The 26,497-nt window shown below is 40.4% G+C and overlaps 1 protein-coding gene and 1 pseudogene across 1 annotated transcript; one reads left to right on the top strand and one right to left on the bottom strand.

Moving 5' to 3' along the window:
• Positions 1–6,876: 6,876 nt before the first annotated feature.
• On the bottom strand, positions 6,877–21,877 carry LOC133731710 (uncharacterized; annotated as a pseudogene).
• A 2,980-nt stretch (positions 21,878–24,857) lies between these two features.
• On the top strand, positions 24,858–26,444 carry LOC133743150 (LRR receptor-like serine/threonine-protein kinase ERL1). Its single transcript, XM_062170975.1, has one exon. The coding sequence runs from the start codon at positions 25,087–25,089 to the stop codon at positions 26,305–26,307; it is 1,221 nt and encodes a 406-aa protein (XP_062026959.1). The 5' UTR covers positions 24,858–25,086; the 3' UTR covers positions 26,308–26,444.
• Positions 26,445–26,497: the final 53 nt, after the last annotated feature.

Raw genomic sequence — 26,497 nt, 5'->3', positions numbered from 1 at the left:
ACAACATTTCAAAACCCCATATTTTTAAAATTAGATTTGAGTTTCGAAATTATCATATGAGTTTAGATATAAAATCTAACTCAATAATTTGATCAATGACTACCTCCATCGTTGAAACCTATTGTTATACCAACAATCTAGATCACCATCTAGAAGAAGAAGAATAATAATTAGGAGAACAAAAATGCGGATAATGTGAGTAATAAAAAGAGATAGGTTTAGTTCACTTCTTATTGGTAGGAGGACTCATAAGCTCCAAACAAGTCGGTTCGGTTTAAATCGATATATTTAAAAGCAAAACCCGAGATTGTATCAAGATTTTCTAATATACAACTTGAATCAAACCCTAAATTTTTAAGCAAGAGCTTACTCGAACTCTTGGTTCAGATTCAGTTCAGTTCGGGTCAAGCTGATTCCTCAGTTATTTAGTTTGAAATGGCTAGACCTACAGTATGAGCTCAATATTTGATATAGCTAAATTTTAGATATTGCGTTTTCAAATTTTTTGTCAACCCAATATTTATTTATTTCTTAAAAAATTAATACAATAAAATATTGTAAAATTTATTTAAGCATGAGAAAAGAAAACAAGCTCAAGGTGCGCATAATTAATTAAGTTTTCGAGTTGTACTAGTTGGCAAGGTAAGAACCTCATGCTCAATACCATTTGGTCTAGTGGCATAGTCCCCCCTTTATAAGTGAGAAGTTATGATTCGACTCACGAAAGACTAGTTGTAGCATTTGACACTACACCAATTTCAGAATCAGACAACACATATCAGATGACAGCAGACAATTTAACTTCGTCCGAAATAATCAGACGACAGCAAAAAATATTCTATCGTCTAAAATTTTGAATCCAACAACAGTTGTTTCTTGGGTCTTTGCAGTAGTATTTTAGACAATGGTTGATTTTAAGATGTTGTCTGAATGGATCAATTCAGATAACAGTTATTATTCTAATGTTGTCTAAGGTTTATTTATACAATGGTTGATTTTTGATGTTGTCTAATTATTTTTAGTCACCCAACAGTTATTACATGTCTGTTGTCTGATTTCACTTAAGTCAATGCTTGCAAAAAGATGTTGTTTGATTTGAGTGTTTCAGACAATAGTTTTTATTTGTCTGTTGTCACATTAGTTTCAGACAATGCACCTTATTCGATGCTGTCTAAGTTTTAGCTAGTTAGGGTTTGACCATATATAAGACTTCAACACTTTAACACTTTGACAAAAATCAAAACCCAAACTCTTTCCCTCTCCATTCGACCAAAACACCCGACCTCCCCCATCAAAGCTTGCTTGCGGGGTTGTTGAAGAAAGCAAGCTCTTTCTTTCAAAGTAGGTACATATATTTTGTATTGGTTTGTATTGAATTGGAATTGGGGATTAGGGTTTTGTTGCAATCAATTTTAGGTAGGACTTGTATTGAATTGGGGATTAGGATTTTGTATTGAAATCGATTTTGGGTGGGAATTTGAATTGAATTGGGGATTAGGGTTTTAATTTTCTGGTTAACATGAATTTGGGGATTAGGAGTTTCAGAGAACTGATACGCTCAAAGCAAGCGCATAATTTAACCCTGAAAAGATCGTTAGTAGTATAAGCAAATAGGGATCGTTCTATTCCGGGGATTGAGGGTACACCTGTCATTGTCAAACAATTAAACAATTAAAATTAAAACAAAGTATAATATTCACAAATGTATTCACAAAATATAAACATTTTACACGAAAAGGGGGGATTTTGTTTTTGGTTTTTTCGAAAATGAAACTAAGTTAACAAAAACAATTAAAATGCAAAAACATAAAAATACGAATGGAATGAAGGAACAAAGATCAAAACCGAAACTTATGATTAAAATTGATTCAAACCCTAATATTGTTCATCTAAGTCATGAGAAAGGAGTTGATCATGTGAAACATTCGAAAGCAAATGAATTCCCATTTTTTACTTTTCAATGCTAATTAACCTAAGCGAAAGCACCTAGATTAATCCTATCAAACATGCAATCAAACCCTAGAAAGCTAGTCAATCATGTCATGTTTAACGCATTACACATAGAGAAAGGCTATCAACTCAAGTGTACAACTTAGTATGGAAAAGTCCACCTAATTGCAATTCTCTTTAATTAAATTCGATCTTTGTACAAAACCTTTACTACTTTGATTCAAGTTTACACAAAACGAAAAGTCGATTTCATGTTCTTAAACCTAGCACCATTCATATCGAAACCCTAAGTGTTTGCAACCACATAAGATTAAAATACAAAAGTTATCTATAACGCAAATTTAATTAAACAAACCCACATAAGCAACTCTCGAATCACAATATATGAATCTGAAAATTCTCAATTAATCATAAAAATTCCAGAAATAATACTTTGTTCAAACATATATGTCAACTAGTTCATAACCAACGAAATTCAAAGCAAAGGTTACAAAGGAGAATAGGATTACACCGTGGATGAAGATGAGATGGATGATTCACATTGTGGATTCTTGAAACTCGAAAGCAAGCTTCAAGGATGGCTATGGATGGAAGTGCTCACGGCTTCTCTTCTTCTTCTTTGGCCTTGCTTGAACTCGTGGAGATGACTAAACTTGAAACTAGAGGATGGAAAGGAAAATGGAAAGGAAATGGAGAGACAAAGAAAATGGAATGGATGAAGGAATGTCTTTCTTCTTTGTTGTAGCCTCTATTTATAGGCTACCAAGCAAAACTATTTGGATTTAAACAAATGATGATATGTTAGGTTTGAGCATTTAAACATTAATGGAATTTATTAGGTTTGAATATTTAAACACTAATGGAATTTGTTAGGTTTGAGTCACTTTCTACTCATTTTTCCTTCAATTAATTCTCCACCAAGACTTCAGATTTTGCCCGTGACTTCTTCATATGAAATGATCCATCATGAGTGTAGATCATTCTGTAAAATTTTCAGAATTTATCTCCATGTGTTTGGGCCGGAATTTCTGCTGGACTCCTTACAGGTCCAGTTTTCCAGTTTTGCTTCTGCAGAACATTGGGCTGACTGTTTGAAGGCCTTCCACTTCTTTTTGGCTCTTGCACTCTTCATAAGAAATGTTTCTTAGGATGTCTAGAATGGATCTGGAAGGTTTCAGCTCATTTGAAGTTCATTTGGTCAGGTGGTCGCTCCTTCTTCCTTGCTTGGCTTGGTTTCTCCTAGCCGGAGTAGGAAAATGTGTAAAGTTGACCTTTTTAGTGCATTTCCATTTTTCTCCATCATTTTATGGACCTAACACTTATTTCATCATCATCTACTCCAATGTACCTAAAAATAAAAATTGAATTAAAAATCGATTCGTTAAGGAATTAACTAAGCAAAATGTGAGGAATTAACTATTAAAATATCACATTAAAATGCTTCTATCAAGAACTCAATTTGGGGCTGCGAAATTTTGGTTTCAATTTTCTTGTTAACTTGAATTTGGGGATTGGGAGTTTCTGGTTGTGAAATTTTGGAATGATAGTTCAATTGGGCTCTTACTGATGCAACTTCTTCTCATGGTTCTTTGTTTTAAAAGGGTTAAACTTTTGAACTTGGAAACTAGTTTGAACAACATTATACCCCGTTATGCATCAAGTTTGTATGCCTATGAACTAGGATATAACTTTTCTATGTAATGTCATAAGTACATTTTGTGATTGAAAAGGAATCTCGGCGGATGAACTAAGTAGGCTTGTGGAGGTAGATAAGCTTATTGCTGTGGCAAACTAGCTTAGATAAGCACTTTTGGTGAGTATTGCTAAGCTCTCTCTTATTCTGTACTAGTGAAGCATATAGATTTATAATATTTGTTGTTATGTTTGTTAATGTACGTGGTTGTTGATTTCCTTGTCATTAATATGATGTAGTTTATAATATACATGTTCATAACTGTATAATTGTGATGATTGCATTGGCTGCCTAAATGTACTGTGATTCTATGACATGCATATATATAGTACACTTGTGGTTGTGATGAAATGTTAGGTATATCAAGTTGTTTTGTTTTGTGGTTGCATCCTCGGAATATTTCTAAGTTTTTTGTTTTTCATTGTAAGATGGATAAATCATGGATGCATGTTGATAGAAGATTGCGAGTTTTTTAGTTAGGGGTTGAAGAATTAATTCTGTTTGCATTAGAGAGTGGTTATGATGTCAATAAACTTTGCTGTCCTTGTATGAAATGTGGTCATGTAAATCTTTGAAGGCTAGGGTAGTAAATGATCATTTGGTTGAGTTTGGTATTGATAAAAGTTACACAAAATGGATATGGCATGGGGAACTCTCGTCAAATGAGATGAGTGAACCCGAAGGGAATTCTGAAACCGTAGAAATGGCACAGAATGATTCAAGTAGAGGGGGGGGTCCGATGATGAGGAGTTTTCAGTAGGCTCCAATGAATTTTTAAGGTTTGTTGAGGATGGAGACAAACCTCTTTACCCTGGCTGTATGCGTTTTACCAAGTTACATGGGACTTGTTAAAACTTATAACCTGAAAGCATAGCATGGGTTGAGTGATGCTTTATATTCTGACATGTTGATATTGATTGGAATATTGCTTCTAGAATTTGTGTGCGTTGGGAATGAATTATAAAAAGATACATGTGTGTCCTAATGACTGGACCTAAACAGTCTGGAAATGACATTGATGTCTATCTCCAGCCCTTGATAGATGATTTGAAGATTTTGTGGGATGGGGTTGAAGGGGTATATGATAGTTACAGAAGACAGTACTTTAAACTTAAAGCAGTACTCTTTTAGACCATTAACGACTTCCCTACATATGGGAATTTATTAGTCAGCTAGCATTGTGAAAGGATACAATGTGTGTCTTGTTTGTTTAGAGCATACCAAACCTCATAGGCTGGGTCATGGTCAAAAGATGTCGTATATGCGGCATCGGAGATTCTTACCATGTTACCATCCTTATCGAAAACAGGCAAGTAGACAGTCCTGAAGAGGAGCAGATTGACTTGAAGAAGCTACCAAAAGATTACCCTGAACCTTTGAAGTGCTTGTGGTTGTGGGTGAGAGACAAAATGGCAAATGGGATGACAATCTCCTTCAAGTTGGAAGAGAAAGTATTTGGCATCGTGTTTGGGCCCAAAATGAGCATTTTGGCCTGACAAGGCACGTCTTGGAGAAATTGAGCCAATGTCAGTGGCTCAAGCTATATATTGTCGACAAGTTCGAAATATATATTTAGAGGCTAAATAAAGCCTACTATGGAAGCATGGAAGCATGAAAGCATGAAAAATCAACTTTAGCACATTTTCCTACTTCGGTTAGGAGAAACCGAGCTAAACAAGGAAGGAGGGGCGGCACACTAACCAAACGAAATTCAAATGAGCTGAAACTTTCCAGATTAAATCTAGAAAGCCCAAGGATCATTTATTATGAAAAGTGCCAGAGCTAGTTTTGAGTGGAAGACCTTCAAACAATCAGTCCAATTTTCTTGTCTAGAAAGGCTTGGAAAACTGGACCTGTAAGAGGTCCAGCAACGTTTTTTGACCAACCACTATATGAAAAGCTCTGACATTTTATCAGGGTGATCTACACTCATAGTGGAACATTTATTATGAAGAAGTAACGGTCAACAACTGAGTGCTTGATGGAGATAAAATTGAAGGAATAAAGGAGCAGAAAGTGCTTCCTTATCTCCAAAATTCATCATTCCTTATCTCCATCCAGCAGCGTTTTTTGACCAACCACTATATGAAAAGCTCTGAAATTTTATCAGGGTGATCTACACTCATAGTGGAACATTTCTTATGAAGAAGTCACGGTCAAAAACTGAGTGCTTGATGGAGATAAAATTGAAGGAATAAAGGAGCAGAAAGTGCTTCCTTATCTCCAATTATGCCTTCTTATCTCCTTATCTCCGAAATTCATCATGCTTGATCTTCAATTATGCTTCCTTATCTCCAAAATTTATCATTTCTTATCTCCAATTAATGCTCCACTATCATTTGTTTAATGCTAAACACTTTGGCATGGTAGCCTATAAATAGAGGTTACAATGAAACAACAAAAGAACACAATTCACTCATCACAACATCTCTAAGATGATCTAAGTTCTCTCTAGAGCAACTCCTCTCTTTCTCTTACCGGTGATCACATTCCTAGTCCTAGTCTTCTCAGAAGCCGACTTTCAGTGCCACCAAACCCTCTGTCAACGTACTTCGGTCCTAGTCTCCTCGGGAGCCGACGGTAGTGCCGCGACCACAACGGTTACAGAACCAGCCAAGCAAGGGTAACGCCCTAGCAACCCAGCCAAGCTAAAGTCACGCTTTAGCAAGATCTCAATACTTCCCGGTGATTTCGCTCTGCTCAATCTGCAATATTGAGTATCGACTTGTGAACAAGAAGAAACTTCAGCAAAGTCCTCACCACGAGGCACAAAGAATCCCATGACGAGGTTGGTGCTCTCCTCGTCTACAATCGCTTGATAGAAGTCAGGTCAAGGGACACCCCCGACGACCGCACCCGAACGGTGCTGGCACGCTTGCGCAGAAAAGAGACTGTTGACCAGCTGCAACAAAATTGGAGCCAAACACATCGATAGGAAGCAATATCTGTTTAAGTCGAACATTCATGCATTGTGTAAGATGACTGAACTATCAGGTGGAGTAATCTGCATGTATATGTGGTAAGTTGGGAAAATCAGTCATTCTTAAAGAATTATTAGCTTATAGATGTATTCAATATTTATACTATATCTGTTTTCATGGAGTATTAAAGCTGTGTGATTTTGCAGCTACTTGCATGAAGTCTTGAAGAGAGCAAAGATGTCACACATGGTTGGCTTTGTGGACCATTCACAGGTTGGAGCACTTGTATGTGGAAATCCGGAAAGAGCTATCTAGCAAATAGGTTCACAACTATAGGGAAAGGTCAGATTTTGTTATTGCCGTATAATGCAGGGTGAGTGACTTAATTTAAGTTGTCTAATTGATTACTTGAAACATCATCACATTGCTCACAGGCGCCAGCTACCACAGTACCAGCAGCATCTCGAATCACCACACCCAGTCCTCCTGTATGTGTTGCCTGATCAAAAGCACCATCAATATTTGCTTTCAACCAGCTAGCCGGAGGAGGGCTCCAAGGCTTCACTAGACGCCCAAAAAAGGTTAGAACTTCATCTAGCTACAAACTAGATTATTACTGCATGGTTCTAAAGAGAGATAATTTAAAGAAGATCCAATTAATTTCAGTTCTGTTCTCGTGCATTGTTATAAGCGCTGTCGCCATGCAATGGAGTAGAGGGGGGATTCACCAGTACTTGCTTGCTTCGCTTGGGAGCCACGGACAGAACAAATGAGGTAATATAGAGTCTTCATTTTCTCAGCGGTCTTGATGATAACGAAGAACAAAACTCGATACAGAACTACCATTCCTAGCAAGATAGCCAGATCTACCCATTTGGAGTAACCGGTTTCCAGCTGCCATATATCTTTCAAAATGCGTTCACCACTGAGCCATTCAGAGGAACTCATTCCGAGCTGATTGTCGTTCGGATATCTTGTTCCTGCAAATTCATTCTTATACATTCCCTGGAATGCATACTTGTGGAAAGAAATGTAATATAATGGGTACTTGAACACAACATCACACAACATCTGGAAGATCATTTGGTAGCTGGAAGAATCCACCGCATAAAATCATTACACCTTGGATTCCAGCACCAGCTATTATGCCCATGAGGAAAGTCGGCACGATGCTCGCAACCATCATCATTAGGCTCTCAACCAGCATCATGCAAGCAAATAGTGCACAAGCAAAGTAGAGGAAGTGTTCAAATCCACTGTGAAGCCCAGTAACGTAATATGCTGTTGCTCCAGGAATCAGTGAAATTAACATCAAGAAAGGCACCGAGGAAAAGGTGTTGCCAAAAACAAATGCACTAACACCATAATGCCCGTTTAATCTCTCTCGTTGAAATACCTGACATATATATACAAGAACAAGAGATCAAACTTATTTTTAAAGTTATTATCAAAGAACAACATTAATAAAAAGATAAAGAAAAAAAAAAAACACCACTGCACCATCACACTTGAATAGTTGAATTGGTTGAAAAGAGAATCTGACTACCTTCATGTCTTCAACAAAGGAAGGAAACCCACCAATGGCCATGAAAGTTAGAAATGAAGCTACAAACATGAGCATAGAGCCTCTTGCCTGAAAAAAAAGAAAATTGTAAACAACTTGCCATGAGAAATGAAGCAATTAGCAAGGTGGTTTTGGCACTCCAATTTCCCACTTGTACTTCGCCTTTAAGTAGTTGAAAAGACAAGTGTCCAAATATGTTTGCATATGGAGTGCGAAAATCACTATACATATGTATATATATATTGATCAATCTCTTACCCGGATCGATCCATAAGTATGTCCAGGATCATGGTAGATAATGCCTAAGCCTAGAGCTATGCCGATGTAGATAATAAGGCGCAACCAGTAGTAACCTCGATCTCTATACATGTTCACGGAGGATCTTCTTGTAAGCACGGAACATTGTGTAAGAAAGCCAGCATGGCTTCTCCTTTCTAATGGTTCGCAATCCTTTATACATTTCATGTAAATCAAATAATTATGTTAGCTGCAATAGAGGATTTTACTAGCTTGGTAATGTTGATTGTATTTCGTACTCAGCTTATACCTTCTTATGTAGTTCAGCTATATGTCGTTGAAGTTGGTGATAACTTTCAGATGATTTGTAAGAGTTTATTAGAGTATCAATGGCTTCCTCTGTGGTTGTGATTCCAGCTTTCCCTTGCTCAATGTCCTGTATGTAAAATTAATTAGAGTATAATACGTGCTAAAACTCTTTTGTCAACAGCACTATGATATTGAGACGAAGATCGATCAATTCATTATTATTTGATATTTTTAAAGGCAAATATGGAACTTTTGGTTAAAATTAATTTCAGAATAAGAGTTATAGAGTAATTTGATAAAGTAATCTGAGCTTCACATCTAAAATCGATTGGCAATAGATGAAGTTGACCAAAATTCTTATAAACCCATAGGCAAGAACATGCTTCCACACGTGTGACGAATTTTCAAGTCATACACGTGGACAATATTGGGTGACGTGGAATCTGTGTGGCCGTGAGGCATGCACACATGTGATAATATGCTCTGATACCATAATTTGAGTTTCACATCCAAAATCAATTGGCAATAAATAAAGCTGACCCAAATCCTTATAAATTCATAGACAATGTCCCCATTTTTCCATGTGAAATTCATATTTTCAACACAATTGATATTGCGGTAGTAGCCGACCCATAAATAATAGTTGATTCTAAGTAATTATTGAAATAATTCTGTGATTGAAGGGTTACTTTGTATATGTTGTATGTAGCGAGGATCTAGGACTTCCCTCCAATGGGTTACTTTGTCAACGTAAGTATACGTACGTTGGATATATATATTGGAGGAGGCTGGATTACTTTGGGTGAAACCTGCAAAGATACCCATGGAGCCTGATCTGGTGCTAACCGAAAAAGGGAGTGATGCCCTTACGGATCCTACTTGATACCGGAGATTGATTGGGAAGTTAATTTATCTTACAATCACTAGGCCGGAGATTACTTATACGGTGAACACACTCAGTCAATTTATGCAGGAGCCTAAGTTACATCACCTTAAAGCAGCCCATCGGCTTCTACAGTATCTCAAGGGAGTCCCAGGTCAAGGATTATTGTTCCCTGCACACAGTCCTCTTCATTTGACCGCATATTGCGATGCAGACTGGGCAAGGTGTCCAATTACACGACGGTCAGTGACGGGGTACTGTATTTTCCTTGGCAAGTCACTTGTGTCATGGAAAAGTAAAAAGCAAGCCACAGTATCAAGATCATCAGCAGAAGCAGAGTATCGTTCTATGGCTGCAACTGCTTGTGAACTCAGCTGGTTCAGGTACCTATTGAAAGACTTACATGTGGAACATCCTGAAGCAGCAAAATTATTCTGTGATAATCAGGCAGCTCTACACATCGCAGCAAATCATCATGAGCGAACAAAGCACATTGAGTTAGATTGTCATACGGTTCGCGAAAGAATCAACAAGGGTGAAGTCAAGACTGCTTATGTGCAAATTGGAGATCAAATTGCAGACTTGCTTACAAAGCCTCTGCGTGCCCCAGCAAGTTGGGTGTCATTGACATCCACACTCCAACTTGAGGGGGAGTATTAAAGGAAAGAAATATGTCATTAGTCTGCATTCAAGTGACAGCAGATATGTTGGAGAGAATGATGGATCGAGCATCTCATCATATCAATCAAGGATTGATTGTAGTATCCTAGTTATTTGTATTTATAACTTTTCCTAGAATAGAACACTAATAGGTGTATATATCATTCACTTGTACAAGTGTATACAATCAATCTAATACATCTATTCAAACCACCATTTTGTTTACAGAAAGCCCAAAGGCTGCAACTTGTGGTATTTGAAACAATCACTCAATAATGTTGAAACCTAAAGTGATAACACTTCTGACTTGGTAATTACTTCAAAATGATACAATTGTATATACTTTATAAACAGATTACTTCAATCATGTGACCTAAAGTAAAGCTCATCGAAGTACAGGTTTAGACAATAACCTTTATACAAAATTTCAATATGTTCAGCAAGACTTGGCCGCCTGCTAACTTCTTGTAGCAAGTTCCATTGCTTCTAGAGGCTAAGCTGTCACTGATTGCCTCCCACTCCATGCAAAATATTATCTCACAGCAGGCAACAATTTTCTTTCTTCAGAACCTCTCGTAAGCAGATCATAAATCGATGGAAGTAAAGTCTGGTAGTCCTATTGGGATCCAGGACTCACTTAAATTTATGAGTTTCTACTAATTTTTCTATTTTTTAAGGTTTTTTTTTTGTTTTTTTTTTTTGTTTAAGAGCTTAAACAAAAAGTCCACTGAAAATATTCTTAGAGAAGTACGTTGAAGAAGTCTCAAAAACTTATTTACACTGTTAACTCAAGTGATGCGAAAACAACTAGCATTATATTTTTTGGAACAGCTAGATGGGTACGAAATATTAAAATCTGAACTTCTGCAACTTGGGGCCTCGATGGTTAATAACAACTGTGTTTTTTTTTTATTATTTTTTATTCTTGGGTATCTTATTAAAGAAGATAAAATATTTTTTTTATTAAATATTAAGCTACAATTGGACTTGGGGCCCTAATTCTACCAAAAATATTGGGCTACACGTTAAACAACATCTGGGCTACGTAACTTGAAACAGGCCCATAATTTACCGTTTTGGCCCAGTTGTAGGAAGTAGAGCGAACTACGCAACACAAGAAGACGCAACATTGCTTAAGCGTTTGAACGAAGGCTTGCAAAAATGGGTAAGAAAATTAGTTTCTTATGGCATTCATGGGGTTGTATTTTTTCTAAATTTCAACAAGTTCCTTCTTTATTCTTTACATTGTAAAGTGACTATCATTGATTTGAATGTTCTTATATATACTGGCTCTTTGATATCGATTAGCACTTGGTGAGTTCTTGCATTTGGGTTCAGATTCTTCAGAATTTCATATAAATGTTATTTAGCATTACAAAGGATGCCATGAGTTATTGATTAAGTAGCGGCCAGTACTATATGGAAGAGGGAGTCAGCTTGCTTTTGAAGCTGCTCGATCGGTCAGCAAAACTATGGATAGCACAAGTAGTCTTTATCCAGAGAAGCTTGAATTGGCCGAATGTATATTTACTCTCACCTTTTGGAAGAGTGAAGATAAGTTTGCCCACCTGAATCCTTAAGTATCTGTAGGTACAAGAACTATTTATGGTGTGCTGGCATTCCCATACAAAACCTTGAAGTATCCTACACGCTGATCTCGGAGAATCTCAGGTAAATGCATCTGCATAAGCATGGGATTGCATGGGGTAGTCAGTCCTATTGGGAGTCCGTTTTTGGGAAATAGGTTTTGGGTTTTATGTAATTGCGTTTTTTAAAGATTTTTCCAATTGATAAAATCATGGTATTGAAGTCCTAGGCATTTTAGGATTTGTCTATTCCTAATTGATTTTCTTTAGGATTTGTTGGATATCTTATATTTAAAGTTTCTTTCCTAATAAGAGTCTAATTAGGGTAGAATCTTTGGGGGTTGAAGATATTACGTTGGCACTGAATATATTGAGGAAAGGGAGACGTCCATAGGGGAAGAGATTGGAGACGCAAGGATTTTTTGAGCAGTCTTGCTTGTTTGCTTAAGATTGAGTCTTCACAAGAGTCAAAACACTTGTTCCATGCTTAAGTGTTGTTGGTAGTGTTCCTCATATGCATAGATTCTCTTGAGATCAGTAGGGCTATGAAGAAAGAAGAGTGATAGGAGCATAATTATGCGATATTAATAGCGTTAATCTCTATACTTTCTTTGTTAGTTTAGTGCATTTTCTCGTTATTTACGTTGTTTATTTGTTTTATAGGTATTTTGGAGCAAAGAAGGAGAAAAGAAGTAAAAGAGGGATTGAAAAGCAAAATCGGGAAATCTGCCTGTGCAGATCAGTTAACTTCGACAGAGCACTGAGACCATCTCAGAACGATCCAGAGGATGATCTTTATATTGATGGATAGCCTCGGATGTCTCGTTTCCGAATCTTTTTACGGCTCATCAATATCATTTTTCTAGACGAAGTTATGGCCGATTTAGTACAAGAATGTCAGGCTGCGCGTGAATCTGAGGTTGGACGGGAATTTATGTTTCGAGGCCCAAATCACACCGAGAAGCCCGAGGACGAGTTTGTACTTCATATTTCAGCTTAATATAGACAAATGGCATGATGTGAATGGTTGGAATGTGTCATCAAGTTCAAGAGCCAATAGGAAAACTCCACCTAAGCACGTGAACCCTAATTCTTTTAGGTTTTGGATTTCCTAACCTCTAAGCATATAAAAGGAGATCAATCTGCAGCAGCTCACTCTCTCTTCCTCCCCTTCTTTAGTTTATTTTGTTTCTTCTATGTTTAACTAGTTTTTATTAGTTAGGGGGCTGCTTGAAGCCCCTAGACATGAACTACAAGATGATTTGACCTTTGATGTTATTTTCTTTTAATCCAAGATGAGACTTTTATTTACTACTTTTCCATTGATGAATGCTTGCTTGTATGCTTTGAGTGCACGCTTAGTATGCATGTTAGGGTTCTACCGCTTTGATTGTTTGATGCCTGGATCAATAGTTGGATTCCTCAAACCTTCTAGAGAAGCAATTGTTAGTTTTCACTATCAAGTAAACTACGTCCTAGGTTTAGCAAGGCGCTAAGTTTATTGCGATGCCTAGTGATGTCTCAAACTCTTTTAGAACTTAATGATCTCTGCATGTTTAATCTAAAAAGCGTACCTTTAGGTTGCATTGCTTGGGATAGTCTAGGTGTAGAGCACTTCCTGCCTAGCGTACGAAGTAAGAAAGGGTAATAGGTCGTGTTCAAGCGTACCGAGCCAACCTGAGCATCTTCATCTAGATAATTGAATTAGGATTGAACAAATTATCTTGTGTGTGATTGTCCGGGGTGGATGCATCTTCCCTAACTATCTTCATCATATTGTTTTCAAACCATCTTAAAACCAGTTTTTGTTATTTTCAGATTCTGTACTCTATATTTTCGTATTTGTTTAGAATAGTAAATCAAATCCAAATAATACCAAATTTTGTGTACAAGACGCCCTGTGTGTCTAGTATATCTCTGTAAATTTTCGTAATTTTCTGAGTAGTTTAGATTAGGTTTTTAATTAGGTTTTCGACTGCTGTTCGCTAGGAACAGTGGTCACTTTTGTAACATTGTTTTGAGTAGTTATAACCTTAGTCCTCTGCGGGAAAGAACCTTGTTTACCCTTGCTACAATTGACAATCTTAAGTGTGAATAAGGAAAATCAATAGCTTATAAATTTAGCTATCAAAGAGCGATATTTGGCGATCGTTCAAGTGAAGAAGAAGTTCAAGACGGAAGACAAACTTCGTATTAGTTTTGTCTAATCATTGTAGATGAGCTAGTGCTATTTGAGTTTGTAAAGAACATATCATTCATCATAAGTGAATTCTTATTTTGGGTTCTCAAGAGTAAGAGCCCCGCAGTGTTTTTAATCTCAGAAGTTGAGGTTTTCACTGCGTAACCAAAAATCTGGTGTTCTGTTGCTTATTTTTGGTTTATGCCCGGTAAGGATTGATACGTGCCTTGCAATCCCCATTTTCCAGAAAACATATTTTGTCCTTGTATTTTCAATATCTTGTTGGAGAAGGTTGGGGTGAACCAAACAGCTGGTGAAGACACCTAAGTTACATTTGGTTTTGAGTGGGTCTGACAAGAAACTAATCAGTGTGCATGGTCATAGCAAAGTCTAGCATTCATCTAATAGCTGTCTAATATGAGAATTGTATATGTATGTGTTGCCTCTGAAAATCACCTCGGCCAAGAAAGCCGAAAGATCAAGGAACAAATGGCCTTCTCAATGAATTGATTGCGAGGCGTGCCAACACACAGCCAGAAGGCTAAGTGTGCAATTGTGGATGTAGTAGATGCAATTCTGACTAATCAAGAAATTGTTGGCCGAGGAAGGAACTGATTCTCGACTGATAGTTCGCTGCCTTTGGATCAAGGAGCTGAAGGTCGGCTGAATTGGGGTGGTTGTGAGAGTGTGAGTGAATACGAATTGTCTGGTCACAGGGCTTAGGTCAATTGGATCCAAATAATAACACGTAACACTAAAAGTGAACTTATTGTAACGAATGAAATTCTCAAGATTGATAGCTACTATGCGACTACGAACAACAAATAAACAAAGCATAAAGACAATAAGGAGCAAATAAAAGATAATAACAACGAAACTGAAATATGGAATTGGCAGAAAATTTATTAACTATTGTTTGAAAGAAAACAAAGAAGACAATTCAAAATCGATACTAGGCTACAAGGAAAGAAAAGTAACTGAAATTGTAACTAGCAGAGCAAACTAAGGAAACAAACAGAACTTCTACCTAAGCAAAAGGTAAGACGAAAACAAGAAAAGCTTGATGGCTTGAGTTTTTGGAGTTGTGTGTGTGATGTCTTTTGTCGATGCTTCCATTTATATTGGCTGCTCTGTGACTTGAACTGATCTCTTGACTCTTTGAAGTTGAGTGGAATTCGGTCTCCTCTTGGCTCAGTGACTCTATCTTGCTTTGGCTCCAATACTTTTCGTCGCCTGACTTGACGCTAGATTCTATCTTGATCGGCTTTGATGGTTGTCATCAACGGCTGTGATTAATTTTGAAGTAGACTATCTTGGATTGAACTCTCCTTATCGGTTGACGAACTTCAATTCGATTGAAATACTAACTTGATCAAATCTCATCTTTATCGCTTATCGGCATCTTTGACTATTGATGACTATGGGCCGACTGATAACCAAAGGCCTAGCTTTGTCTGACTCGTCTTGGACCAACTGAACTGTCCAATTATTCATTGGCCAACATTCCTAGCTATCGGCCCCCAATTACTTGTTGAGCGGCTCATTGTAATTCAAAATCATTCAATAACTATATGCACATTGGCTATATCTGAGTGGACATGCAAATGTGGGTACAAACAGTATGTACAGACAGTGTTCTAAGGAGGACCTAATTAAGTCAAGGACTTGAATCTCAATCAGTAGGATGAGATACATAGTGAGGGTGTTACGTTCGAACAAATGCTTTAATAAAAATTTATTAAGAAACACTATATTAGCAATTTACCACCAAAAGTCCAAAACAGAACCTTTTAGGAATCAAATGTTGCTATCTGGGAAGTGAATGCAGGTCATAATTTCTAGCTAGTTACGATGTCATATATATGGTCCTCTTTTCATCTGCAGTTAACTTGCGCTCTAAGCTCTGTGACCGCATGCCTGAGCTATTGACCACCATAGTTCTAATCACACACTCATATCGATCCGCAGTTCCATTTTCACGATTTTGCTGTAATTTTATAGGAATGGTATTGATCCAGAAGGATCCCTCAATGCAGTACAATGTTCCTGATATAGATCGAGGAGGGGATTGAAACTATTGCGAGTTATAACAAAGAACAGATATCGATCAGCTAACTAATTCTAACACACCAACTATGATGTATAGTTGTATACCAGCAGAAGCTTCATCTCTGAATATTATTGCGTGGCTGCGGCATTACACCAAGGCTGTCATTGCATTGGTTAATTTTTTGTTTGTGACTAATTGTAACGCAAAATTATCAAACACTGCTGCGCATACATTCTGTCGATTTGCACATGATACTCATTATTTTGCATGATCAGTGACCTCGATCGACTTATATTGTGTTTTTTTGCTTGATAGTTTGATGATTTACGTGAAGCACTAGCTTAAGCAGTTTTTCCTGCTTCCACATTTCAAAACACAAGCATTCGAATTCAACTAATTTCCTAAGCAATAATGCAGCAGCGAGTCTCAGCCTCTCGTCCATTCTTTAACAGTAGCGTCTAAAGCTTGGAAAAACCTGAGGGAACTTGCATTGAAAAGCTTGTTTAATTTGAACCCTTTTGCCCTCAAAGCACTTCTTAAAAAAGCAATTGAAAATTCTAGTAGTGTGTGTATGGTAGTGGTGTGAGGCTATAACAGAAAACCAACAGCTTCCCATTCCTTCATCATAGTCTTGGACATAACGCATGCGCTTCATTTGCAGCCTTTGCCGAGACTAGAACTACTGGACCTACGTACCCACTTTGCAATCCACCAACATTTTCTTTAAGCATTGGACCATCCGTGGGTTGTCGACATTTATAAACAAAGCAAACCACCCACGTAAAGCTGACCGAGTTATTATAACCTCGTTCTGCACTTTTTTTCTCTTCTTTTTGGTAATATCTAATGTGGTTCTTGGCCTTCAAAAGTGTATTTGTTTAAATTAGCAAACACTGGCGAATCTTTCCAGCAGTGGCGTCACGAAGTTTCTACCTCAGCTTTGTGTGGATCTACATGTAGTCCTCCATTTAACAATGTGTCATAGATAGTAGTTTTATGTTTTTACCATTATTGTATTATGAATAATTATTCATACATGGATTTTGATGCATGTTTGCCCACACTGGTTCCATGTGCATGAGTTTTGAATCTAATTGACTAAGAACATGTCAAATTGATTAGATTAATTATAGTAGCAGTGGAGTTTAGCTAAGACTGTTGTCTTTTTCTTGTTTTTTGTTTTTGAGTGAGTTTTGTCAAGATTAATAAGTTCAGGTCATTGGTGATCAGTAAACAAGTCTTTCAGGTTTATGGATCAGTTCAATACTGTAACTACTGGGTTTAACTAGGTTTTTATCAATAAGTGACTGACATGAATCTTTGATATGCCAGAGTCAAATGGATAACAGTCAAGATACTGATTTTGCTTGGTTGGCCAAGTTTAACTATAGATTGGGAAATGGGAAGTGTGAGATCAATTTAGTTATTGTGTGCAACAATGGTGGATCTTCATGTGATGTTGTGAATCCCAATTTGTAGTGGCTGGCTGGGACATTAGGGTGCTTAATTTGATAAATTGATAAAGTATACGAATTTGATAGTAACTTCAGTTTATTTTTTTTTTTTTTTTTTTTTTTTTGAAAAGGGTTTGGAACCCAGCCTAGCTGGGAGGCTCAGCCCCACGCCCGGTTCCATTTATTAAATTAATAGTAGAGTTTTGCATCGGGGGGGACATAAAACCTGAACCCCGAGCTACATAAGAATTATGACCAATATCCTCGTAGAGTACATCCTGAATAATAGCAGGAGTCTCCTCTAACCATACATCATCAATCACCCCTACACTAGCAAGGTGCGCCAAACGATCTGCAACACCATTTGCTTCTCGATAGATGTGTCGCAAATGGACAGACTGAAAAGCAGTCAAGTACTCTTTACAATCCTCCAAAACCCGACCCACCTCAGACAGATCCTTCTCCTCTCTTCTTAGGGCAGCAACCAACAGGATAGAGTCACTCTCAATATCAACATCCGTCCAACCTTGGTGAATACCAAGCAATAGTCCCGCTCTACACGCTTCTAACTCCATATTCAACACGGAGTGAGCATGTACAAACGGTCTAGCTAATGCGGCAACTCCCACACCTGCATCATTTCTAACAACCACCCCAATTCCCCCACATCCCCTAGCTGCACAAAATGCTCCATCAATGTTAATTTTAAGTCTTCCGCGTGGTGGGCATTCCCACTTTGTTTGCAGCCTTTTTTGTTTCGCACATGGCTTGGTATGGAATTTTTGAAACTCCTCCAGATATTTTACTGACCATTGCACTAGGTAACAAGGATTAAAAGCTGTGCCATTCCACATGACCTTGTTCCTCTCTGTCCAGACCGCCCATAAAGCCATAAAAAAATAACCCTGCTGATCTCCGTGCAAACTATCAAGCATGGACCAAATCCACTCATGCAAAGTTGGTGCAGGATGATTATAAGATGACAATTTAAGTGGGCCCTCCAGCCAAAAGTGCCTAAGTGCAGAACACTCTTTGAAAAGGTGGAAGCTAGTCTCAGCCTTTTGTTCGCATAATAAACAATTATAATCAAGAATAGGTACCTTACGCCGAAACAGATTAGTCTTCGTGGGTAAGATATCACGCATAAGCCTCCATATGAAAACCTTCACCTTAGGCGGAACCTGTGCCTTCCAGATTGTATTCCAGTACCTACCTAACCCGCCTCCAGTTCTTGAGCTAGAAGAAGAAGCCGTAGACTGCTTTGCCCTCCGCCACACAAAATATCCGCTCTTAACATTATAATGGCCTCTTTTATCATGATGCCAGACCAAACGATCTTCTACTGCCCGCAAGCTCAAAGGAATACCCGCAATAATACTAGCCTCATGTGATGTAAACAACTCCTCCAGCAGGTGTACCATCCATTCCTTTTCCTCTGGATCAATCAAATCTTCCACCATAAGATCTTCAAGTCCTTCCATTGGGAGTGAAAAGGGCTTGAAAGTGAAAGGCATCGGAATCCATTTATCCCGCCACACTGAGATATCCTTGCCATCACCAACCTGGAAACGCAATCCCTTCTCTAGAACCTGTCTACCTGCCATTATGCTTCTCCATGTATACGATGCACCTGCTGCTAACTCAGCCTGCATAAATCCTGTATGAGGAAAATACTTAGCCTTGAGCAACCTGGAAAGCAAAGAGTTCGGCCTCTGGAGGATTCGCCACCCCTGCTTTGCCAATAAGGCTAAATTGAAATCATGCATGTCTCGAAAACCCAGCCCCCCTTCTTGTTTCGAAGCACAAAGTCTCTCCCAAGATAACCAATGAATCCGACCCTTGTCTTCCCCATCTCCCCACCAAAACTGAGCCATCAACCTATGCATCTCATTGCATAAATACCCAGGCAACTCAAAGCAATTCATTACGTAGGATGGAATAGCTTGAGCCACCGCCTTTATCAATATTTCCTTCCCTGCCGCACTAAGAAATTTCTCCCTCCAGCCTTGTGTCTTTTTCCGAACCCTCTCTGCCAAGTACCCAAAAGCCTCCTCCTTGGAGTAACTTATCTCAACAGGCAATCCCAAATACTTGTCATGCTTCTCCACCCGTTGGACTCCTAATAACTCCGCCAGCCTCTCCTGTTCTTCCAGAGAGACATTCTTACTAAAGGATATGGAGCTTTTTTGAAGGTTTATCTGCTGTCCCGAAGTCAGCTCATACAACTTAAGAACCCCCTGCAAACTCACACAGTCTTGAGTCTCCGCTTTGCAAAAAATGAAAGAATCATCTGCAAAGAAAAGATGGGAAATACTCGGAGCCCCGTTACAAATCTCCACCCCTCTCAACCTTCCACGCAACTCTTCAGCACATATAAGTCGTGAAAAGGCCTCAGCACAGAACAAAAATAAATAAGGTGAGATAGAGTCTCCTTGCCTTAGTCCACGTTCCGGTTTCAAGTGTCCACGGGGAGAGCCATTTAGCAGAAAAGAATAAGAAACAGTTGAAACGCAACGCATAACCTGTGTCACCCACCTCTCGTTAAAACCCAGCTGAAGCATCACAACCTCCAGGAACCTCCACTCAACTCGATCATAGGCCTTGCTCATGTCCAGTTTCAAAGCCCAAAAACCCTTCTTCCCACTCCGACGGCCTTTCAAAAAATGAGCAATTTCAAAGGCGATCAATGAATTATCTGATATGGACCGTCCCGGGACAAATGCTCCTTGAAATGGAGAGATAATCAAGTCCATAATAGGCTTCATACGATTCGCTAGGACCTTAGACCCAAGCTTGTACAGCACATTACATAAGCTAATGGGTCTTAACTGATTCATATATTGTGGTACCTTGACTTTCGGAATGAGTGTGACAAAGGTGTGGTTGATTGATCTCATCTTCTCATCAGACGCCAAAAAAGCTCTCACTGCCTCTACCACATCTCGGCCCACTATATTCCAAAACTGTTGGTAAAAGCACGGCGAAAACCCGTCCGGGCCAGGGGACTTCGCTGGATGCATTTGCTTCAGAGCTAAGAAAACTTCCTCATCCGATACCTCTCTCATCAACTGAGAATTAATTTCTGCCGTGATAACCCTGGGGATGGCCTCCAAGACTGACTGAAAATCTGTCGGTCTCGAGGACGTGAATAAACTCCCAAAATACCTCAGAACCACCTGCTCAAGCTGCCCATCTTCTGTACACCAAACTCCCTCCTGATTGAACAGTCCTGTAATGGTATTCTTACGTCTCCGGTTCGATGCTTGTTGATGGAAGAAACGAGTATTGGCGTCCCCATCCTGTAGCCAAAACGCTTTAGCTCGTTGTCTCCAAAATACCATTTCCTGTTGTAGAAGAGAGTTTAAGGTAGCCTCCAAACCCAATTTCACTGAAACTATCTGGTTACCCTTCTTCATATCATAGAAAACCGCCAATTTTGATCGTGTTTCCTCTATTGCACGTTGTAGATGGCCAAAATTTTTGGAACTCCACTCTTCTAGGGCTTGCCTTGTTAACCTCATCTTGTTACGCAACTTTGAAAAAGAGTCATTACCCCTCCCCGCCTCCCATCCTTTCTCAATAATCGATTTGCATTCTTCTTCCCGTACCCAAAACTCTTCAAACCGGAACCTCTTCCCTCGCTTCTTCTTCCGGTTTCGAAACTCACGGATCTCTAGCAAAATCGGTAAATGGTCCGATTCACTGGGATTTAAGTGTATCACCCTGGACGCCGGGAACATTTCCATCCACTGCTGTGTAGCAACACAACGATCTAATCTAACCTTAATCAACTGCCCCGCACGGACGCCCTGCCAAGTAAATCGGGGTCCCCTGAAACGAACGTCACCAAGCTGGCCAAACTCAAGAGCCTCACGAAGCCCCTCCATCTGTCGTAGATTCCGTAGGACACCACCTTCCTTATCCACCCTAGACGTAATTTCATTGAAATCCCCACCCACAACCCATGGGATATTCCCATGCAGGCTTAGGGTTCGCAAAAGAGACCAGGACAAATACCGGTCTTCCACTTTAGGGTGGCCATAGAATCCAGTGAACCGAAACCTTTTAGGGTCTGAGGCTTCCCCAACCACCACATCGATATGAGTTCTAGAGAAAGTTTGGACATCAATACTCACATCATCATCCCACAGTAAACAAAGCCCCCCTGATCGACTAACCCCCTTATCATTCTTCCTTTTAACAAAAAGGCAATCCACCCCAAAGCTATATTTCCAACCCAACTGCCGTCGCACCTTCTTCATTTCATCCGCTGTACATCTTGTCTCACTCAAAAACACCATCTTGGGAACATTTAGGGATAGCATCCCTTTAAGAGCTTGAACTGTCCAAGGGTTCCCAATCCCTTGGCAGTTCCAACACAAAATATTCATTGTTCGTGATGGGCCAAAACCGGACCCATCACGGTGGAGCGTTTATCAGCACACCCAGAGCTCAATGTTTCCTTCTTCACGTCTCCCCTCCCTAACTGATCTTTCCTCTTCCTCCCACCCACAGCGAACCCTATCTTTCCTTTGGTTATCTTCTTGACAAAACTATTCCCAGTAGGCTTAGGACCACTAGGGGCCAAATCAGCCTCCATTTGACCCCCATGCACGATGCTTTTTGTAGCAGGCCCACCAACTACATTCTCCCCATCCATCTCCAGACCTAGCCCACGTTGAGGCCCAAACGAGCCCACCTCACTTAACCCAGGCTCCGACCCACCCTTTGAAATTAAAGGAGGAATTAACTCCCCTCTTTCTGTCTGATTTCCCGCCACCAGTTGGGACTTCGAATTTAGATCCGGCAAATCAGCATTCGTCTCCCCCCCCTTTACCGCACCCTCCTCGCCAATAATGTTTGTTCCAAAATTATTACCAATCACCATTAATGCATGCGAAAGATCTGGACATGCAGTAATGGGGACATCCCGTAGATTGCTATCCTCCGCCACCGTTTCCTCCGCCGCCCGCGTACTAACCTCTAAGCGCCGCCGTTTCTGGGTACCCCCTTCCGGTCCTACGAAGAGGTCCACCTCCATCGAATCAGCCCCAAGCAGAGGGTGATCATCCTCCTCCCATTCAGCCCTTGGCCGCACCATACCAGAGGTAGGAAACTCTGGGACCTGCATGCACCACCCACCTTTAGCTTTCTCAATGAGGCCGTAGCGGCATCCAGTCCACCTCGACTCCCCCGGATCGTCCAGCTTCTCTTCCCGCTTCTCCGCCAACCACCGATCCCTCTTCTCCGCACACAGCAGGGAGTCGAACTGAACCTCCTGTATTAGTCCTTGAGCATGCGCCTCACACCTGTTTGAATCATGAGAAAGCATACCACAGTAGTAACAAAAGGTTGGCAGCTTGATGTAGTCAATCTCAAAATGAGACCCCTTCTCTTGCCTAGGAAGCCGGACCGATGCCACCCGTCTGAGCGGTTTGGAAACATCAAGCATCACACGCACCTTCAAATAAGTTCCCAGGAACAAACCATGAGTGGCCTCGCCCATCCTTGCAAACCTGCCCACCGAATTTCCAATTCTGACGCCCGTCTCCTCCTCCATGTACAGTGGAGGGACACCCCAAGCCCGGATCCAAAAGAATTGCCAGTTCAAAGGGACCCGTAACAGATCCTCCGTTCCATCCGTCGCAGCAACTGCAAACAGCGCCTTATCAAAATGCCACGGACTTCCTCTTAAAACCCGATTCCTGTCATATTCATGAGAGAACGAAAAAACAATCCGGTCACTCCCCTCCAGCGCACAAGCAGTAACACGCTGTTTATCTCCTAGACTCTGCTTTGGTGTCCAAAGAGCCTTCATCGTCCCAATCAGCGATTCTGTCCTATACGGCTTCTTCGTCAACAGCCTACCCACAATGAGAAACCTTCTGGGTTTCCACTTGCCATGATCATCCGGTAAGATCACCTCTTGCGCCTCCTCATCTGTCAGGGTCAACTTTCGTACCAAACTCCCTAACTCCTCGTCCATCGTACACAGCAGATCAGTAGAAAAATTCCACCACTCCCTCAACTGTTGCAAAGATACTAACATTCGTTGAGGAAGACTCTCCCTCACCGCCGACTCGTTAACCAACTGTGACTTTTGCGCTGAAGAAGACAGACGCAAAAGAAAACCCTAACTTTCCCCACACCGAGAGAGAGAAGGGACTAACCCTCAAAATGAGAGGAAACCGTAACTTCAGTTTATTGAGTAATTACAATATGTGCTACAATACTACTCGGCTAATTGCTTTTGTCTAAATATACTAGGACTCCCTACCAATTTAGTGATCCGTGACAAATTGCCAAGGCAACGCCAAAGTGTTTGCCACTGCAAGATCCATACCTAGACGGATGTTCCCGAGCATATTGATAAACATGCCAAATGATGTAGGATTGACTTTTGATGCTGCTAAAATCTTATGTAATAATTTGGAAAAAAATAATATGAAAAAGTAATTTCAGCAAACACTTGAATTAAGAGTTTCAGATAAGAGTAAAATACTTATTTATTAACGGGTGTTTTTATATAAGAATTTATTAACAGTGTTGCTCACCTACTCATTAATTATACAAGAAAATTAAGTATATGCTCAACCAACCATAGATTTAAATTCAACAGTGAGAAATAAAACAACTCAAAGTAATAGAAGATAATCGACTACCTTCCTCAATAATCATAGGGAAAAATTCACCAACAGTGTCTGGACACTTAGGGGACTTTCAGAATGATACCTGAACTTACAAAGTTATCAATGTGATACCTGGACTCATTTTTTCGTATCAATGTGATACCTACGGCCAATTTCTGTAACGGCTCCGTGACGGAAATTGGTCATAGGTATCACATTGATACGAAAAAATGAGTCCAAGTATCACATTGATAACTTTGTAAGTTCAGGTATCATTCTGAAAGTCCCCTAAGTGTCCAGACACCGTTGGTGAATTTTTCCCATAATCATATACAAAAAGTACAAGTTCTATACTCATCATGAACCATAATTCCATCATGAAAGAGCAAGGTGTATATTAAACCATAACTTACAACCAAGCATGCAAGGTTGGTGAACTTTTTCCTGACATTTAGTCTCTACTATATCCATGGTTCCATAATCATCATCAGTTAATTGCAAGCACGTTTAATAAAGCAAAAATAAAGTTGATAACCCACCATTGATCGATCGATCACCAGAAAGCAGTATGATCCAGGCCAATTAAGTATCATCATCTAACCAGTGAGGCTTTAACCACCCTCACCCTCCTAACACTAAAAGCTCATAATCATGGAGCTCCAAAAATATATGCTTAACGTACCGTCAAAATTTGCCAAATTAATCCCCTCTGACTGGACCCCCTACTATATAGTATATACTCATTTCAAGCTACTCATAACTTGAGCCCTAACCGACGCTACTTCCAAATCTATATAAGCCAATGCCAATAAATTAATACCACTCGTCGACCCAAATAAATACACTGTGACGAAACCCAACGGTTACATCGTCATCATATGAAATATAGTAATATACCTCTCTTCGTCTTCGTCTTCTTCTTCTTCTTCCTCCTCAGCTCTCACTGAAATAAGCTCAGTGTGTCTGTACTAATGGAAAAGAATCCTCATGCACTGCTTCTACTCCTTTTTCTACTTCTCCTCAATCTCTCTCTTCCTTCGCTGCAACAGAAGCTCGACGCCCTCGATCTCCGCGCCCTTGTTTCCATCAAGAACTCTCTCACCGACGTCCCCTCCCGCCGCTCACGCGCCGGCTTCTTCTCCACGTGGGACTTCGCATCATCAGATCCCTGCTCCTCATTCTCCGGCATTACATGCTCCTCCCTCGGCCGTGTCACCACTCTCACACTCGGCACCGGCCTCGCCGGCTCCCTCCCTCCCGCAGTCTCCGACCTCGCCGAGTTGACTCAGCTCATTCTCTACCCTGGAATCGTCACCGGTCCGATACCAACCCAGCTCGGCCGGCTCGTCAACCTCCGAGTTATTTCCCTGACCAACAACCGCCTCACCGGTCAGATTCCCTCCACGCTCTCTCTCCTCACCAAACTCCACACTCTCGATCTCAGCTACAACCACCTCACCGGCTCAGTCCCGCCGGGTCTCACCCGCCTCCCAATGCTCAAGGTTCTCATTCTCTCCTCCAACGACATTTCCGGCGACATTCCCTCCGTCCTATCCCAACTCCTCCATCTTGACTTCAGTCGCAACAGACTCACCGGCCACCTCCCGCAACCGCTCCCTTCCACTCTCCGCTACGTCTCCCTCGCCGAGAACGACCTAGCGGGGCCCATCTCCGGCTTCTTCGACTCGATCTCCGACTTGGTGCACCTCGACCTCAGCATGAACCGTTTCAGCGGGGCCCTCCCGGCGTCGCTGTTCCGTACTTCACTCCCTTCGCTACTGCTGCAACGGAACAATCTCTCCGGGTGGGTCCCTTCGGTGGTCCCGGAGGATCAGCCATCGTACGGCGAGGGATCGATCGTGGACTTGAGCCACAACTCGCTCACGGGAGAGCTGTCGCCGATTTTGGCAAGCGTGGAGAGCCTGTATTTGAATAACAACCGTCTGATCAGGAAGGTTCCGAGGGAGTACGTTAAGAGCGTGGACGTGGGCACCACCAGAACATTGTACTTGCAACACAATTACCTATCCGGGTTTCCGGTGCAGCCAGGGTGGGTATTGCCGGACACGGTGTCGTTGTGCTTGAGTTACAACTGCATGGTGCCGCCGGTGGGACTGGCGGCTTGCCCGACCAGCGCAGGCACCGAGCTGTCCCGGCCGGCGTCGCAGTGTACGGTGTTTAATTACGGCTAGCTACATTAGTATACTAATATGGGGAATTGGTCATACATATTCGGAAACTTATTTAATGAGCATGAGCTGCTACAATATATTAAGAAAGTTTGTACAACATAACATAATCATTTATCCAACCACTTTATATCTTGTATTTGTTTGTGTCCATAAGCAATTGTAAAGAAAGTATCTTATATTGCTAGGCTTT

The sequence above is a fragment of the Rosa rugosa genome, chromosome 1 (genome assembly GCF_958449725.1).
Source record: "Rosa rugosa chromosome 1, drRosRugo1.1, whole genome shotgun sequence".
In the NCBI taxonomy this organism is placed as follows: domain Eukaryota; kingdom Viridiplantae; phylum Streptophyta; class Magnoliopsida; order Rosales; family Rosaceae; genus Rosa; species Rosa rugosa.
Note: the sequence above shows the minus strand (reverse complement) of the source record. Positions and strands in the feature narration are given on the sequence as shown.

Coding starts and splice junctions, on each gene's coding strand:
- LOC133743150 (XM_062170975.1), top strand. CDS start 25,087: ATGGAAAAGAATCCTCATGCACTGCTTCTACTCCTTTTTCTACTTCTC.